General features: G+C 39.8%; 1 protein-coding gene across 2 annotated transcripts in view; it reads left to right on the top strand.

The window, feature by feature from the left end:
* Positions 1 to 4,333: 4,333 nt before the first annotated feature.
* The window catches only part of CALB1 (calbindin 1), a 53,265-nt gene continuing 42,205 nt past the window's right edge, over positions 4,334 to 15,393 (top strand). For both annotated transcript variants that reach the window (XR_014175203.1, XM_081950833.1), the window contains exons 1-2: positions 4,334 to 4,503; positions 5,122 to 5,198. Coding sequence is in view for 1 of the 2 variants with exons in the window: in XM_081950833.1 (XP_081806959.1) it covers positions 4,422 to 4,503; positions 5,122 to 5,198 (159 nt within the window). In the remaining variant the exon portion in view is untranslated. The remainder of the gene's footprint in view (positions 4,504 to 5,121; positions 5,199 to 15,393) is intronic.

Here is a 15,393-nt window from a genome sequence, read left to right as displayed (position 1 = left end):
TAACCATGTCTTAATCCTGTTCCATACCGGAGCTTACATTTTGCTCCTTTTCCTCACTCTGTATGCATCAATTGTGTTTAAGCATTAAGGTTTACTTTGTTCTCTGAATCTTTGAAACCAATAGTTTGGGGTCTGCTCAGTATGGGGTCTGCCCATGTATGTTTGGATTTATCTTTCATATTTGCTTAATGTGCTTACTCCTAAAATACAGTGCAAGTTAAATTTGCAGCCTTCCAAACATTATGATTTCTCTCTAAGGATATTAAAAGTTATTTCAATGGAGATTTGGAACTCAATTATTTCTCCCATGTAAATTCCTGGTTCCTTTATGTCCATGAGCAAAATTAGTTTCAATCGACCAACATGCCCAGGTTCATCTCTTTATATGGCTCTATAAGGAACATAAACTTGATTTCTTTACTCATCAATCAGAGTGTGCCCTGCATGGAAGAGTTCAAGAGTTGTGGTTCCCACAATATAAGAGAACTAGTACAGATTCATTTTCATATGCATGAATGCAGACATTCACCTTTCCTGCATCATTATCCTTGATGTATGCCAGTGAGACTTGGACTGTATACAGGAGGCATGCTAGGCAATTGAACCACTTCCACATGACCTGCCTCCGTAGAATTCTGAAGATCCAGTGGCAGGATAAGGTGCCAGACACAGAATTCCTCTCTAGAGCAGGTCTGCCATCAGTTCACACCCTGCGGATGAAAGCCCAGACATGCTGGGCAGGCCATGTTGCAAAGACGCCAGACCATCGCATCCCCAAACATTTCCTCTATGGTGAGCTGTCTCAAGGAAAGCGATTGCATGGTGGGGTGGGGTGGGGGACAAATGAAGCAATACAAAGACACATTGAACAATACAAAGAGACATTAGGGGACTGGAGACTAAAACATATGAAGAACGGTTGCAGGAACTGGTTATGTTTAGCTTAAGAGAAAGAAGGACTAGGGGAGACATGATAGCAGTGTTCCACTATCTCAGGGGTTGCCACAAAGAAGAAGGAGTCAAACTATTCTCCAAGGCACCTGAGGGTAGAACAAGAAGCAATGGGTGGAAACTAATCAAGGAGAACTGAGGATAAATTTCCTGACAGTTAGAACAATTAATCAGTGGAACAGCTTGCCTCCAGAAGTTGTGAATGCCCCAACACTGGAAGTCTTTAAGAAGATGTTGGATAGCCATTTGTCTGAAATGGTATAGGGTTTCCTGCCTAGGCAGGGGGTTGGACTAGAAGACCTCCAAGGTCCCTTCCAACTCTATTATTGTATTGTATTGTATTGAAAGCCTCCTTTAAGTCCCTGGAAATTGACACCACCTCCTGGGAAACCCTGGGACAAGATTGTTCAACATGACACACGCTGATCCACCAAGGCTGCCAGACATCTGAGGACAGAAGAACAACTATAGCACAAGATAAGCGAGCACTCCGCAAAGCCAGAGCTGCAAATGCTCCAACAATGGTGCCCACACATGTCTGCCCAACATGTGGCAGAACATTTCATGCCCATATAGGTCTTACCAGCCACCTGCGGACACATCGTGGAGAGCCCACAACTATTAGATGTCAAGGTCCTCTTCAAACATGATGGACAAACATCATCATCATACAGTTTGATTTTCATAGTTGCAACACTTCTGTTTTAATTTATTACACAGGACATTCCATAAATGAATATGTATATTTTTGTAGAAAATATCCAATTGTTTTAAACTGTTAATGCTGAACTGTTAATACAAATTTAATTCAGGGATTATTAATATTCTCTGCAATGCTGTTTTAATATACTATTATTTTCCATTTCTTTCTGTACTTTCACAATAGAAATAAAAGTTTTTAAAAAATAAACAAAAGCCTAAATCCATTAGCATTTACCAATAAACATTGGACTCCACAGGTTAATTGACTATAATTTGGGCTGATTAATGTAACAATTAAACTAATAGTTCTACTGCAGATCAATCAAGTACATAAAATGTAAAATTGCATTTTGTTCACCCATGAAAAGAAAAAACACACACTAAAATCCGTGAATTCTGTAGGAAACACTATCACAGTTCGTTATTGCCTATAAAAAAATATCTCATTCTGGAAAAGGTTCACTGTTCAGTATAGGTATAATTAAGAATAATTGATCTGAACTCATCCAGCTTTCTCTGAATAAAGGATCAGAGAGACCAATGGAAGACAATGCATGCCCTCTGTTCAACATACACTGCCGGCAGCTACTACCAATATCAACAAAGGAAGATGACAATGGAAACTGATTCAACCTTGAATTTCTACTAAGATTGCTGCTACAAGATGAAAGTTTGCACTGGGCTGAGAAGTTTAACTTACTTGACAGATATAAAAGGTCATCATACTGAAAATGTCCTCATAATACAGTACCATCTCTTAGCCTTCTAACTTTCTCTCTTTTAGGCACATTGATTGGTCTCAGAAAGCCTTCTGACAAACACAATTTCATTATCCATCGAGAGTACTTCTCTCTTAGGCATTGCTGGCACAACTGACAACTAACTCCCTGCCATTTCTGTGCCTCTGTGGGAACCAAGATGCCTTTTAATCAGCAAAATATGTTGCAAAGTTCCTTAAGGCGTCTATGGATTTAAACACTTTTGACCATCATTTTTCTTTGCTTTTTCTTAATCAAGTGTCAGAAATTCCCCTGGGAATGTTTCTATGTTGGGAAAAGTTTTGGGCTGTATGAAAATATCTATTTAATAGCACTCTGCATGGCTGGGATGATTGTTATATGTAAAACAAGCAAATCTACTACTTGATGGGTTTCAAAGATTATGACTCAGAATGATTTCCAATCACTTCTTTTAACCATACGTGGCAAATGTTGTGAATACATATGTAATAGCCTTAAATTCCTATGGTTCATAAATTATTTGAGACTGCACAAATATCTTCATGCTATTGATTCTGAATTCATCACTGTGGAATAATTATGCCTTCTTGCTTTCTCACAATGAATTGGTGTTTTACAAGTAATGATTTGGGAGGACAAGATCAGAAAGAGGGTTTGTTTGTTTTTAAAGAGCTACAGTATAAGTAATCCTTATTAACCATTTGTTTAGTGTCCATTTGAAGTTTGAACTGTACTGGAAAAAAATGATTTGTGATCTGTCCTCCCATTTCTTCTGACTGTCACAGCATCAGCAAACTCTTGAGATGTTGATTCAGGTGCTTGGCAACCATCATGCATTTATGATGGTCACAGCATCCTGCAGTTATGTGATCACCATTTGCAACAAGCAAAATCAATGGGGAAGCTGGAAGGATATGAACAAGGCCAGCAAGGACACTGTGATGGCCAAGGATAAGGGCAGCTGAAATCCAACTCATTTGGATAACACCTGATTGGGGAGAAGATAAATGACGTAACTCATAGAGAGAACTATATCAACAGTTATTATCTGGTGGGAATTTTACATTCTTGGCTCACTGGAGCTGGAATAACCAAGGTTTATATTTTCTTATTGCCAGACAAACACATTGTCACGTGTTTCATTCGGTTTACAGGAAGAGAATTTGCTTTAGATTGTATTTCAAAGAAACAGAAAATTTTGGGGGGAAAATCCCCAAAAGGTAGAGTACTTTGTGTGGCCAACCCGTGCATGTATGATATTAGAAATTAAATACTGAGGAATAATGTCCTGAAGGAACTTCTCTCAGAGTCTTTTTCAGTTATAATGCTGTTATCCCCTTTAGTGGGAAATTCTGCAATCAAGACAATTTGCTAGAGAAATTATTTTACTCTTGGTGGAAAATACTCAGATAAATTGCCTGCTGAATTCCTCTATCCGCTCAATTCCTCTTCCCCTGCCTGGGTGGCAAACTTTAACAGGCCTTTTATTCCTGTTATTCCAGAAGTCCCGGATCAATGGGTGCATTTAAATACATCCCAACCTGGCCCACAGATGTGGAGATCACATTCTCTCATATCTGCACCAAGTTGAAGAAATGTTGGGCCACATGGACCTTTGGATTGTTTTCATTTATTTAAGGTGGAAAATGTGGTCCTGTAGGAGAGGAAGGTGGGAAGTTTCCGGAATTGGAAGGTCTTCATTACTTTTTAAAATAGCATTAAAGATGTAAAAGGTTGAGCCCTTTGGATTCGGTGGGGAGGGGAATTGGCTTTATGGAGACCATCCCGTTTTGCAAGAGAGGAAGATCAATGGGGGGGGGAGGAGAGAGAGGGGAGGAGGGAGGGAGGGAGCGCTCCAAGGGCGGAGCTCGGAGGCAAAGAAGTGAATAAATAGGGAGTCCTCGGCTGAGAACGAGGAGAACTTCTCCGGGCAGAGAGCCGGTCAGCACCGCGGACAGAGGCACCCAGCAACCGCGCCATTGACCTCCCTGCTTCGCTTGCGCCCGCCGGTTGCCCAAGACTCGCGCCATGACCGCGGAGGCTTACCTGCAAGAGGCGACGGTGTCGGCAAGCCAGTTTTTCGCGATCTGGCGCCATTACGACGCTGATGGTGATTGATTACAGCATTGTTCCATTCTCCTAACCCCGTCAGGCTCGGAACTAAAGGGGAAGGGAGGGAGGGGGGGAAAGAAGGAAGGAAGGGGGTTGAGAATGCTCAACTGTAAGACTAGGCGAGGGACTCGGCGTCCTCCTCCTCCTCCTCCTCCTCCCCCTTGCTCTACTGTAAGCAGGAAACTTTGTGGAGCGCAAAGTTACAACTTTTACCTCTTTACCTCTGAAACGAGGGGGACGTTTGAGAAAACCGACGTTCTCGGAAGGACGAGGGCGGACCAGCCTCCGAGCGGCCGGTCGCTCTGGTGGCGTTGGGACTTCTAGCTATTTACCCTCCGTTCGGCAGCTGAAAGCCTCTAAAAGTCCGAAGCGCCTCCCGTAAAACACACGGTCGCGTAATCTAGAAGGAAACGGGGCATCCTTCTCAGGGAGGCTGAAACCAAGACTGGCAACCCTTATAAGTATTGCCCGAAGTCTGGTTGCATACAGTGGGATTTTTGATCTAAGCATAGGATTGCTCTGTTAATTTGCAAGTATGGTTATATGCCGGCAGGGGGAAAAGAGAGACACCACTTAAGAGCTTTAACCATTGTGTTTCTCTCTCTTGGTGTTACAGGCAATGGATACATGGATGGAAACGAACTGCAGGGTTTTATCCAAGAACTGCAGCAGGCACGACAGAAAGCTGGCTTGGTAGGTTAAGATGGGCATTTTTCTTCTTCTTTTGTAAATATAATAAGAATAGGAAAATGCCCAGAGTAGCTGGGAGTTAGGTGGCATATAAATTTAACAACAACAACAACAACAATAATCTCCAGTAACCATGCTCCAGTAATGGAGGTCAATAAGACTATTTACATGTTTGGTTGTGCACATATCATCTTAAATGCAAATGGATAAAACTGGAGAAATGGAAAAGTTGTGGCTGGAAAACATGGAATCCAGATAAAAAGCAAAATCTTGTGAATCATCCCTCAACTAGATCATTACAACTCTGGGTTGATATTAAACAGCTTACTGCATTTGAAAACGAAGTCAAAAAGACTTTATTCCAGTCGTTGCCAATAAAAATACAATCAATGAAATGATTGCTATCTCCTAACAGCAAAAACTATTAACAACCTTACACGTATTTTTCCAACTTTTAGAGAAATAAGTTTATCTGTGTTATTTAACATAAATGCAGATAAAAGCTATCAGAGTGCCTTGCAATCTGAATAAAACAGCTGTGATCAACTTTTTGTGAAGGTCCCTGTAGAACTGGCAATACAAAAGAACATGGGCTGTGGTTTCTATAGCACCCATATCACAGGGGCACTATTGGGTTTCATATGGGGTTTTCCTATACTTCTCTCGCAGGATAGCTGTGGGGAAAATATTAAATGGAGCTAAGGATAAAACTCTCCTAAATTGGGGTGCTGTGATATGATATAAATATGAAACTGGTTTAGACTAATATTTGAATTTCCAGTTATGTTGTGAGGAAAAAGCAGCAACTTCTATATTTGACCTTCTATATCCTTTGCCTTAGTATTGATCTGGCTTGATTTAACTTTCGGATGACATCACTAGAGAACTATAAAGGCTCACCCAAAGGTGCTTTTTTCAGGAAGCAACTGGACTTTCTTGTTTTTTCTTTTGAAGACGTTTCATTTCTCATCCAAGAAGCTTCTTCAGCTCTCACAGGGTAGTGGGGAATGGAAGGATTTATATTCCTTGCAGATAGCTGGTCATTTGCATCTTTTTAGGGGGTTGTTGAAGCACTTGGAGGTTTATCTTAGTTTCCTTTGGATTGCTATTTCTCAGAAATATATGTAATTGTCAATGTTAAATGGGCCAGTATGCTAGAATGGTGAAGTATTTTCAATCAGTAGTAAGATGTTTATCCAGATATTAGTTTTGAATTTGCTTCCTGTTGAAGTACTGCATTTGGAACACGGCGAGTCACCTGGAAGCTTAGAAATTCTATTTGAATCTTTCCTAAGATGATCATACTGTTCTATGGTCTTAATTGAGCCCCATATAACAATTGCTCTTGGGCTTTAGCTTCAAAAAAACTTAATTGCAGCAGAAATAAACTGTGATCCTCTGGAAAAGTAATATGTTTATGTAATTAGTGCAGATCTCTGTGCATTGTGGAAACATAATCCAGGTGTTCATTTCTGCTACCTGAGGCTTGAAAAGTTATTCCTAGATATCTAAAAATCTTAACCTGTTCAATGGACTGCCCACCTAAATTCCAGCTTCTCTATTTTGGGCGTTTAGAGAAAGTAAGGATCTTGGTCTTAGCATAATTTATTATTAGTTCCTCTTCAGTGCAGTGATGATAAGTGATCCAAGAGCTCTTTTAAGGCCAGTGGAGGTTAATAACAGGATTATTGCCTCATTGGCATACAGAAGTAAACTGATATGTCTTTGGGCTATTTAGGGGGATGGAAGGCAGGGCTACTTAGGTGAAGAATTAACGAGTTTACATAATAGTTGAATAAATCTGGAAACAATACACAGTACAGTCTACCTCCCTTCCTTACAGGTATTTCTTTGTGACATGTCCTGGACTACTGCACCTAATCATCAGTCTTAATCAGTTTTCTCATGCATTTTGATGAGCAGCAGGAGTAGACATTTGTCATTTGTGGTCTTTTTAAATTTATGCCAATTAAATTAATTTATGCCTTAATTTATGACAGTTAATTAATCTATGCCAATTAATTTAATTTAATTCTAGATATTGTGTCAAAAACTGATCTGAAATTGATAAATGCAGCATAAAAGAATTGTACTGAATTGTATTAGGTATCGCAGTACCAACTCTTTGATCGTCTTGTTCTAAACCCAGCCTAAAGATATCTAAAGGATATCTAAAGATATCCTTAGATTCAAGCCCGTCAATTAGTTTTGCCTCCTGCAGATATTTGGCATACATTTTGCTAATCTGTCTTAGCAAACTGATTGGGCGGTAGTTAGCTGGATCATCCCTTTTGCCCTTCTTGGTATGCTAATAGTCAAGCCCCAATCCTTTGGTATCATGGCTGAATGACCTTCTGCTGTGAAAAGTGAAGCTAGCACTGAGATCCAACATTTCAAAAAAAAAAAATATTATCATACATTATAAATTTTGAATATGGGGCTTTTACCTAGTTTATACTGTTGAGTTATATTTCTGATCTCTGAACATATGACAGGCTCAATGGGGAAGAAATTACACCCAAGTCGTCAGGGAATTCTCTGTTTGCCCACGTAGGGCCACAAAACGGTATGCAATGAAGAGCTACTAGCATTATTGGGAAAGGATGGAATTACTATTACCTAAAAGATGGCAGGATTTTTTGCACTGATAACCACAATCAAGAGTTACCAAATAACCCCATTGCATCCCCCCCCTTTTTTTTATAGATTAACTGTACTATTTTTTTAAATTCACTAGGTCAGAAACTGAACAAAATTTCAATTTTGTTTGTTTCAAAATAATTTTAGGGGACAATTTAGAGAATTGCAAGCTTCACATGACATGTTCTTGAATCATGCCTAACTATAATAGGTTGGGGGGCAGTTAATAATGATTGAAATAATTTGTTAGGCTATTGAAACTAGCCAGAACTATTACAATTATCTTGCTATCCACTATGGCTGAGTACAGATTTGGTTGGCCCCTTCAAAGTTGGTGATTGTTGCTGCATCCTGAGAGGTCCATTTATCATGAATAGAGCAAAGGTCATGGGCCACAGTTGCAATATGGTAAAAGTGTAAAAACAACCTTTCAAAAATTTTCAGGTGCAAAGTAACAAAGTTAGGTAGATAGGGAATTAAGATCTGGGAGATCCTAGCATAGATTAATAGGAAGTATTGCTATTAGACAGGTGGGTAAACTTCACTGGATAATCATCACTGGTGGTCCCATTTAATACTACCAGTTAGTTTTGTAAAAGTTTAAACAATACAAAATCCTTTACCATCATTGAATACAGTACATCCTTAGATTGGCAAGTAAAATAGATGTTATTACAGGAAACAATGACTGACAATGGAGTTTAGCAAAGAGTGATTTATTGTTTGCTCCAGTTCTTGAGTTAAAGTCACCACTAATATTAAATATGCTACTGGGAAGGCAACCCTTAAATCTCCCACATAGGTATATATTTTATTCCTTGTTTCATATGTAATCATATTTGCAGGGGTGGAATATACTCATTAATCACGAGGAGTTGGCTCTTCCTGAATTGCAGGAGAGCTGCCAATGCATACCAGTCTCATAGTTGCAAACTAGTTATTTGAGCTTGTAATGAGGCAGATGTTAGAATGCCTAAGCCCCCACAAAGCCTTCCATGTCCTATGTTAGGCACAGCTTCCAATGTAATTGTCTTAAGCCCTTTCACTAGCACTTTAGCAACACAAAATGTTTCCTGGAAAAAAATTATGTCATAGCTAGAGATATATGCCGGAAAAGATGGGTCTCTACTCTGGATTTCCATTCTATGATGTTCCAGGAAATAAAAGACAAGGAAGAAAATATTGGTTGAATGGCATTCAGTTGGGCTGGGCAAAGTTATTGCTGTAGCCCAGATGTGTCAAACTCAAGGCCCGGGGGCAAACCCTGGAAACCGTGAAGGGCTGGACTCCAGTGCCTCTGCCAGTGAAAACAGAGCTCATGGGGGCCATGCACAGCCCTTCCAAGCTCCTTTTTGCTGTCAGAGGGTTTCAGGAGTCCATCGCAGCCAAAAACAGAGCTCGGGAACCTGTTTTTTGCTGACAGAGAGCTCGAGCCACCACAGATGCCCTCAACATGAGTGATGTCACACTGGCCATGCCCAGCCTGTGGGAGGAGGCAAAATTGAGCAAAAAATCACCAGTTTTTTTGTTCATTTCTGCCTTCCCCAGACCCCAGGAGCTCTCTGAAAGCCTCGTACAAGCTATGCACGGCCATTTTGGTGAAGAGGGTGGAGTTTCAGGAGGCAAAAATTGCTGTATTCAGTGGATAAGATGCACCCAGATTTTCATCCTCTTTTTTGAGGAAAAACGATGTGTCTTATACTCCGAAAAATATGGTATATCAGACATCCAGGTGTCCTTTAATGAGGCTGAGATGGAATCCTTAAGTGCAGATCTGCAAACTCAGTTTTTTGTGGGGCTATGTGGGCAGCTCTTGGTGGTAAGTTGGGGTTCTTCAATAACACAAGCTAGTTGTTTGTCTGATTGCCTGTCTTTGATGAACGTTGAAGACAAGCTCATATTAATAGCCCTTTTGAACCTTCTGCATGGGGCACGGAAACCAAATCAATGGGGCAGTTGTCTTGTGACAGTGGATTAAGTTTGTATAAGGTCCTCTAACTTCTTTACTAAGTCCTCCTGTTTGCAACCTGGCAAGGTTCCAAAGATTTCATTTTTTTCCGCTTCCAGCAGATCATCTTAAATTTGTCCTTTTCTCTCTGCCTGAAGTTGCTTATCTAAATAAGCTTCTCCTAAGAAGAGTTTGTTATCTTCGCAACTGGGGCAGCAGCCTCCATTCCTGATTTCTCAAAATTAAAGTATAGTAGTATCTTGATGTAATCTCTGAATGAGTGGGGAGATATGTGCCTCAAAAAATGCACAGTGGAAATATGAGAAAAGTGGTCAGTATGGACTTAATTTTGAAAAGCATATTTGGGATTATAGATTGCTTGAATGTCACCAAAATTAGTGTACAGTTCATCTTGCTAGGCAGCCATTTTGCCCAAGTCAATTGCACAGTAATGACATAGAAGTAGCTGACTTAGGGAATAATGTATTGCTTTCTTGAACCTCACCATCTACTGCTGAGTCTATTAAAGCTGATTTGTAAGTAAATCTGATTAGTTTGCAACACATGGTTGCTTTGATCTTGATTTTCAGCCCTTCTGTGCCTCAAAGTTTGGAGGGCAGATTTATTAGGAGTTTGTTCCCTTTTCTCCATCACTATAAAGATTGTGTTTCGGGTTACAGTAGCTTGAGCATTTTTGGATCACGGTTTCCTATTTCAACAAGGTGAGTTATTGTGGAAGGATTGAGTAAATGCATCAAGGGAGTCTTTCAGGAAGTCCACGTTCAATTTTGTTTCTGTTAAATAGTCAAAAATTAGTAATGCAGTCCATGCAATCCATGAGCTTTGCTTAGATGCAAGTTCTGTAGTCTCATTTTTGAAAATCTCTTCCTGGAAGTTTTTTTTTTTTTAATAGGAGATGTTGCAGTTGACCATGCAGCTGCCTCAGGAGACTGTTATATCTAAAAGTGCCTAGGGAATTTGGTTCCTCGGTGTTAGAAGTCTGCACTATCATCTTGTATCTTATTAAGTCCCAATTCATATCTGTTCGAGGGATGTCCAGGAGTTTAGTTATAATGCTGATGTAGGTGCTGTCATTACTTACATTTTTGTTTTCAGACACCTGCTTTTTAAATTCCATTATGTCATCTGTTTTGTTGCTTAGATGATTTGAGAAATATCTGTATGATAGAATTCATTCTTTGTCATTTCTTCCTCCTTCCCATGCGTTAATCTCTTGGCGGTAATGTGTACAGAGTTCTTCTCAGCTAGTTGTTTGGAGATTAGTCAAATACAGCTAAGCACTGGAACCAGTAATTTAAAAAGTGGATTAGTCTGATAATATAAGATAAAAATAGAAAATTACCGTGCACTCTGATCGCTAGAGCTTTCACTTCACCATCTTGGTTCTTCCTCTATTGAAATGTTTACTTGCCCTGTGCTTTTTTTTAAAAAAATGTGGATAAAGGAATTTCTTTTAGAGTAAGGATACAACCTTACTATATAGGCTGCAATATGTTTCTGCCGCTTTGTGGCCAAGAAACAGATCTGCACACAATATACACAGACACACAGATTCAAAAATGCACACTCTCACACACTTGCATCTCTACTGAATGGTGAACAGTTGGAATAATTAGGAATCCACGTGTCTAACATAGATGTTGGAAAATGCTTTATTGAAAGAAAAATAAAATAGAAATAAATTGATGTGTGACTTGATATGTTTAAAAGTGGTTGACATTGTTGACACTCGTAGCATATAATACATAGTTTTCTGAATATTACTGAGAATTATTTTTCACTGGTTTGGGAGCCACATTTATCTGCAACAGCTGTCCTCATACTGAAGCATCCTAGAGTTGATTTAGGACTAGAATTTGTAGGATGAATATCTTAGCTGGGATTTTTTTTATTTTGTTTGTTTGTTCACTAGCATAATCTAGTTAGATGATGTTAATTTAAGGAAGGTGGCTTATTGAGAATTTGCTTTCTGTTGAAGTTTATATCTAATTAATAAGTATTTAGTAAAATTATCACAGTATGAACATAGCTTGGTACTAACATTTAATCATTAACTAGATGCACAGCTACATTTAGTCGCAGAGTCAATTTCATTCATTCCACAGTTAATTGCCCTGAGTTCTGGATGTCTTTGTCCCATTTCAGATTTGCTTTAATTATAAGGAGAATGGAAAAAATCTCCCTTCACCTCTCCTTTTTGTTTGACTTTCCAATATAAGATTTACATAAAAAACAAGTCACTATAACCCCAAGTTCTCACGGTTGCATTGATAAATAATTATAAGTGATTTTACTATTTTTACACCTTCCAATAGTTTCTTTTCAGAATCTATGAGAACCCTGTGTCATTATTCTGCATTTCATATTGAAACCATTATGCTTTAGTTGTAAAGAATATAGATTGTTGATGAAAAGTTAATATTTGCATTATTTCTATTTATTTTGCTGCCTTGTGTGTTTCTGCATAGGACTATAAACAGTTTACACATAAGAAGCACAATAAAAAGAGTGGCATAATATGGTAACATACACCAAACAGTATAAAATAATAATAATAGATTTAACAATTGTTAGTAAGAAAAACCCAAAAAAATCTGGATATAGGACATTGAAGAACCTGAAGACAGCAGAATAGAAGAGAATGAACTGGAGAAAATCACAAAATAAAAGATGTGCAACTAGGAATAAAATAACTATGGCAAAAGAAAGCAAAGATTGTACCAATCATAATAGGTGCCTTGTTGGATATGATGCCAAAAGAACTGAAGCATCACGTGACACCATGGGCATTGACAAAATCCCCATCAATCAATTGCAAAAGGTAGCTATTTGAAACAACTTACATCCTGTGACAATACCATTAAACATCATTTGCATATCCCAGTTGGCCATATGCCTAACCCTTAGAAGGACAAATCCAGACTAAACATCTGATTGTAAGATCAAGTATAATATGGTAATAATAATGTTAGAAGTGAAGGCATCATTTCACTGAAAAAGATCATAAAGTCCAAATAATGCTATCAAGGTAATTAACACTTTGCAGCTCCAGTCATTAGATACCAGTGCCGTGCAGTCAGGGGAGGCAGGGGAGGCAGAGCCTCACCACTCTCATCATGAAAATAAAAAAAAATACTCTGGGAAGCCGCGAAAGTGGCTGGGAGAGGCGTGCGACTTGATTTAGCCTCCCTGGACATTGCAGCAGCAGCCCCAAGTGAGCCGATCTCGCCATTTTTTGTATCGGGTGAGCCTGGGATCCTTGCAAGGGGAATGGGACCACATGTGCAGGAAGCTCCTCAACGCCAGCCTCAGATCAGCGCAGCCGCGGTCCCCTTAATGTTGGCTCAGGAAGGAGGGGAATGGGACCATGTGTGCAGGGGAAGGGGACCACGGCTCCCACTGATCTGAGGCTGGCGCTGAGGAGCCTCCTGCACATGTAATCCCATTCCCCTTGCAAGGATCCGGGCTCGCCCGATGCAAAAAATGCCTAGGTAACATCATCAGTGCTAGAAGGGAGGGGGGGAGGAGAAAGAAGAAGTTTCTCTTCTCAGAAATGTCTTCTCAGTGGAGCTGTGGCAGCCTGCCTGTCCCTTTCTGACATTTCTGAGAAGAGAAACTTCTCCGGTCGGGCTGTGCCCATGCGATCGGAGCAACCACGTGGTTTGATGACATCACCAGCCTCACCAGTCATAAACCTCACTGCATGTCACTGTTAGATACACAACTGGAATAGGGGTATGGCCTCAAGCAAAGCTAAAAGTTCCTGGATAGGAAGCCCAGAAAGATAATGACATTGAATCATGTCTATCATCCAAGCATCAATATTGACAGGCTCTACTTACCAACTAGCATAGGAGGGCATCAATGTTGCAAGTACCCCAGACAGTTAAAGAAGAATCTCTGAAAGATTATGAATAAGATGCACTGAAACTGGTACACCATAAAGGCTTAATGGATATCAGAGAAACCAAACTGTCCTACAAGAAAAACCAAATGAAGAATAGAAGAGAGAGATGGCAAGACAAAGTATTTCATGGCCAGAACATTTAAAAAAACAACAACCAGCAGGCAAGGCAGATAACAAGACATGGCACTGGCTATGTAGTAGAAGTAGTACAAGTATGGCAAAAGAAAGCAAAGATAGTACCAACAGTAATGGGCACCTTAGATGCACTCCCAAAACATCTGGAGCCCCACTTGAACATTAACAGCATTGACAAATTAGTCAATTGCAAAAGGCAGCTTTAATTGAAACAGATTTCATTGTAAAGTGATACTCTTAATACCATCGTGCAACAACATCTGGTTATCTGCATTCATATATTTTCAGTATTCACTACTGTGTAGCTGAATTCTCTTTGTCTGAGAATTGTCAGCATTCACATGCAACATAAGGTGCTCATTGGTAATAACGTATACTGTAACTACATGTCAGATCCAAACATAGTTACGCCTAGAGCAAACTCACTAAAAATCATAGGGAACACTAACTAGCTTAATGGAGCATAGCTTAATACAGATTCACCCCAAGGCAGAAAATGAGCTTTTACAGTGTACCAGCCAAACTGAGTGCCGATTAAACCTTCCCACTGACCCCATTCTGAACAGAAAGGAAATAAATGTTTTCCCAAGAAACTGGACAATCACTTCTGATTATGTTCTGCTGTGCTGATGGTTTCATGGCTTTCTTGTGCCAGTCTTTAGTCATATGCATGATTAGTTTATGTTTTTAAAAAAAGAGTTATTTGGCAGTGGGCTGACCCTCTCTGCCTGGATTACTATGTTGCTATGTGCATTTAAAAGTACATCTGAATGGATATTGTGACCCATCTTCTGCATACACCTGGTTGAGTACATATGACTGAAGGAGTAGATCATCAGTATAGGTGGTACCTTGCTCAACAGTAGTAACTGTGAAAGGGATCTTGGAGTCCTAGTGGACAACCATTTAAATATGATCCAGCAGTGTGCAGCAGCTGCCAAAAAAGCCAACACAGTTCTAGGCTGCATCAACAGAGGGATAGAATCAAGATCACGTGAAGTGTTAATACCACTTTATAATGCCTTGGTAAGGTCACACTTGGAATACTGCATTCAGTTTTGATCACCACGATGTAGAAAAGATGTGGAGACTCTAGAAAGAGTAAAGAGAAGAGCAACAAAGATGATTAGGGGACTGGAGACTAAAACATATGAAGAACGGTTGCAGGAACTGGGTATGTCGAGTTTAGTAGAAAGAAGGACTAGGGGAGACATGATAGCAGTGTTCCAATATCTCAGGGGTTGCCACAAAGAAGAGGGAGTCAAACTATTGTCCAAGGCACCTGAGGGCAGAACAAGAAGCAATGGGTGGAAACTAATCAAGGAGAGAAGCAACTTAGAACAGGAGAAATTTCCTGGCAGTTAGAACAATTAATCAGTGGAACAGCTTGCCTCCAGAAGTTGTGAATGCCCCAATACTGGAAGTCTTTAAGAAGATGTTGGATAGCCATTTGTCTGAAATGGTATAGGGTTTCCTGCCTAGGCAGGGGGTTGGACTAGAAGACCTCCAAGTTCCTTTCCAACTCTGCTATTGCATTATTGTATTAT

This window comes from Natrix helvetica, assembly GCF_964273705.1.
Source record: "Natrix helvetica genome assembly, chromosome: 4".
Lineage (NCBI taxonomy): Eukaryota > Metazoa > Chordata > Lepidosauria > Squamata > Natricidae > Natrix > Natrix helvetica.
Note: the sequence above shows the minus strand (reverse complement) of the source record. Positions and strands in the feature narration are given on the sequence as shown.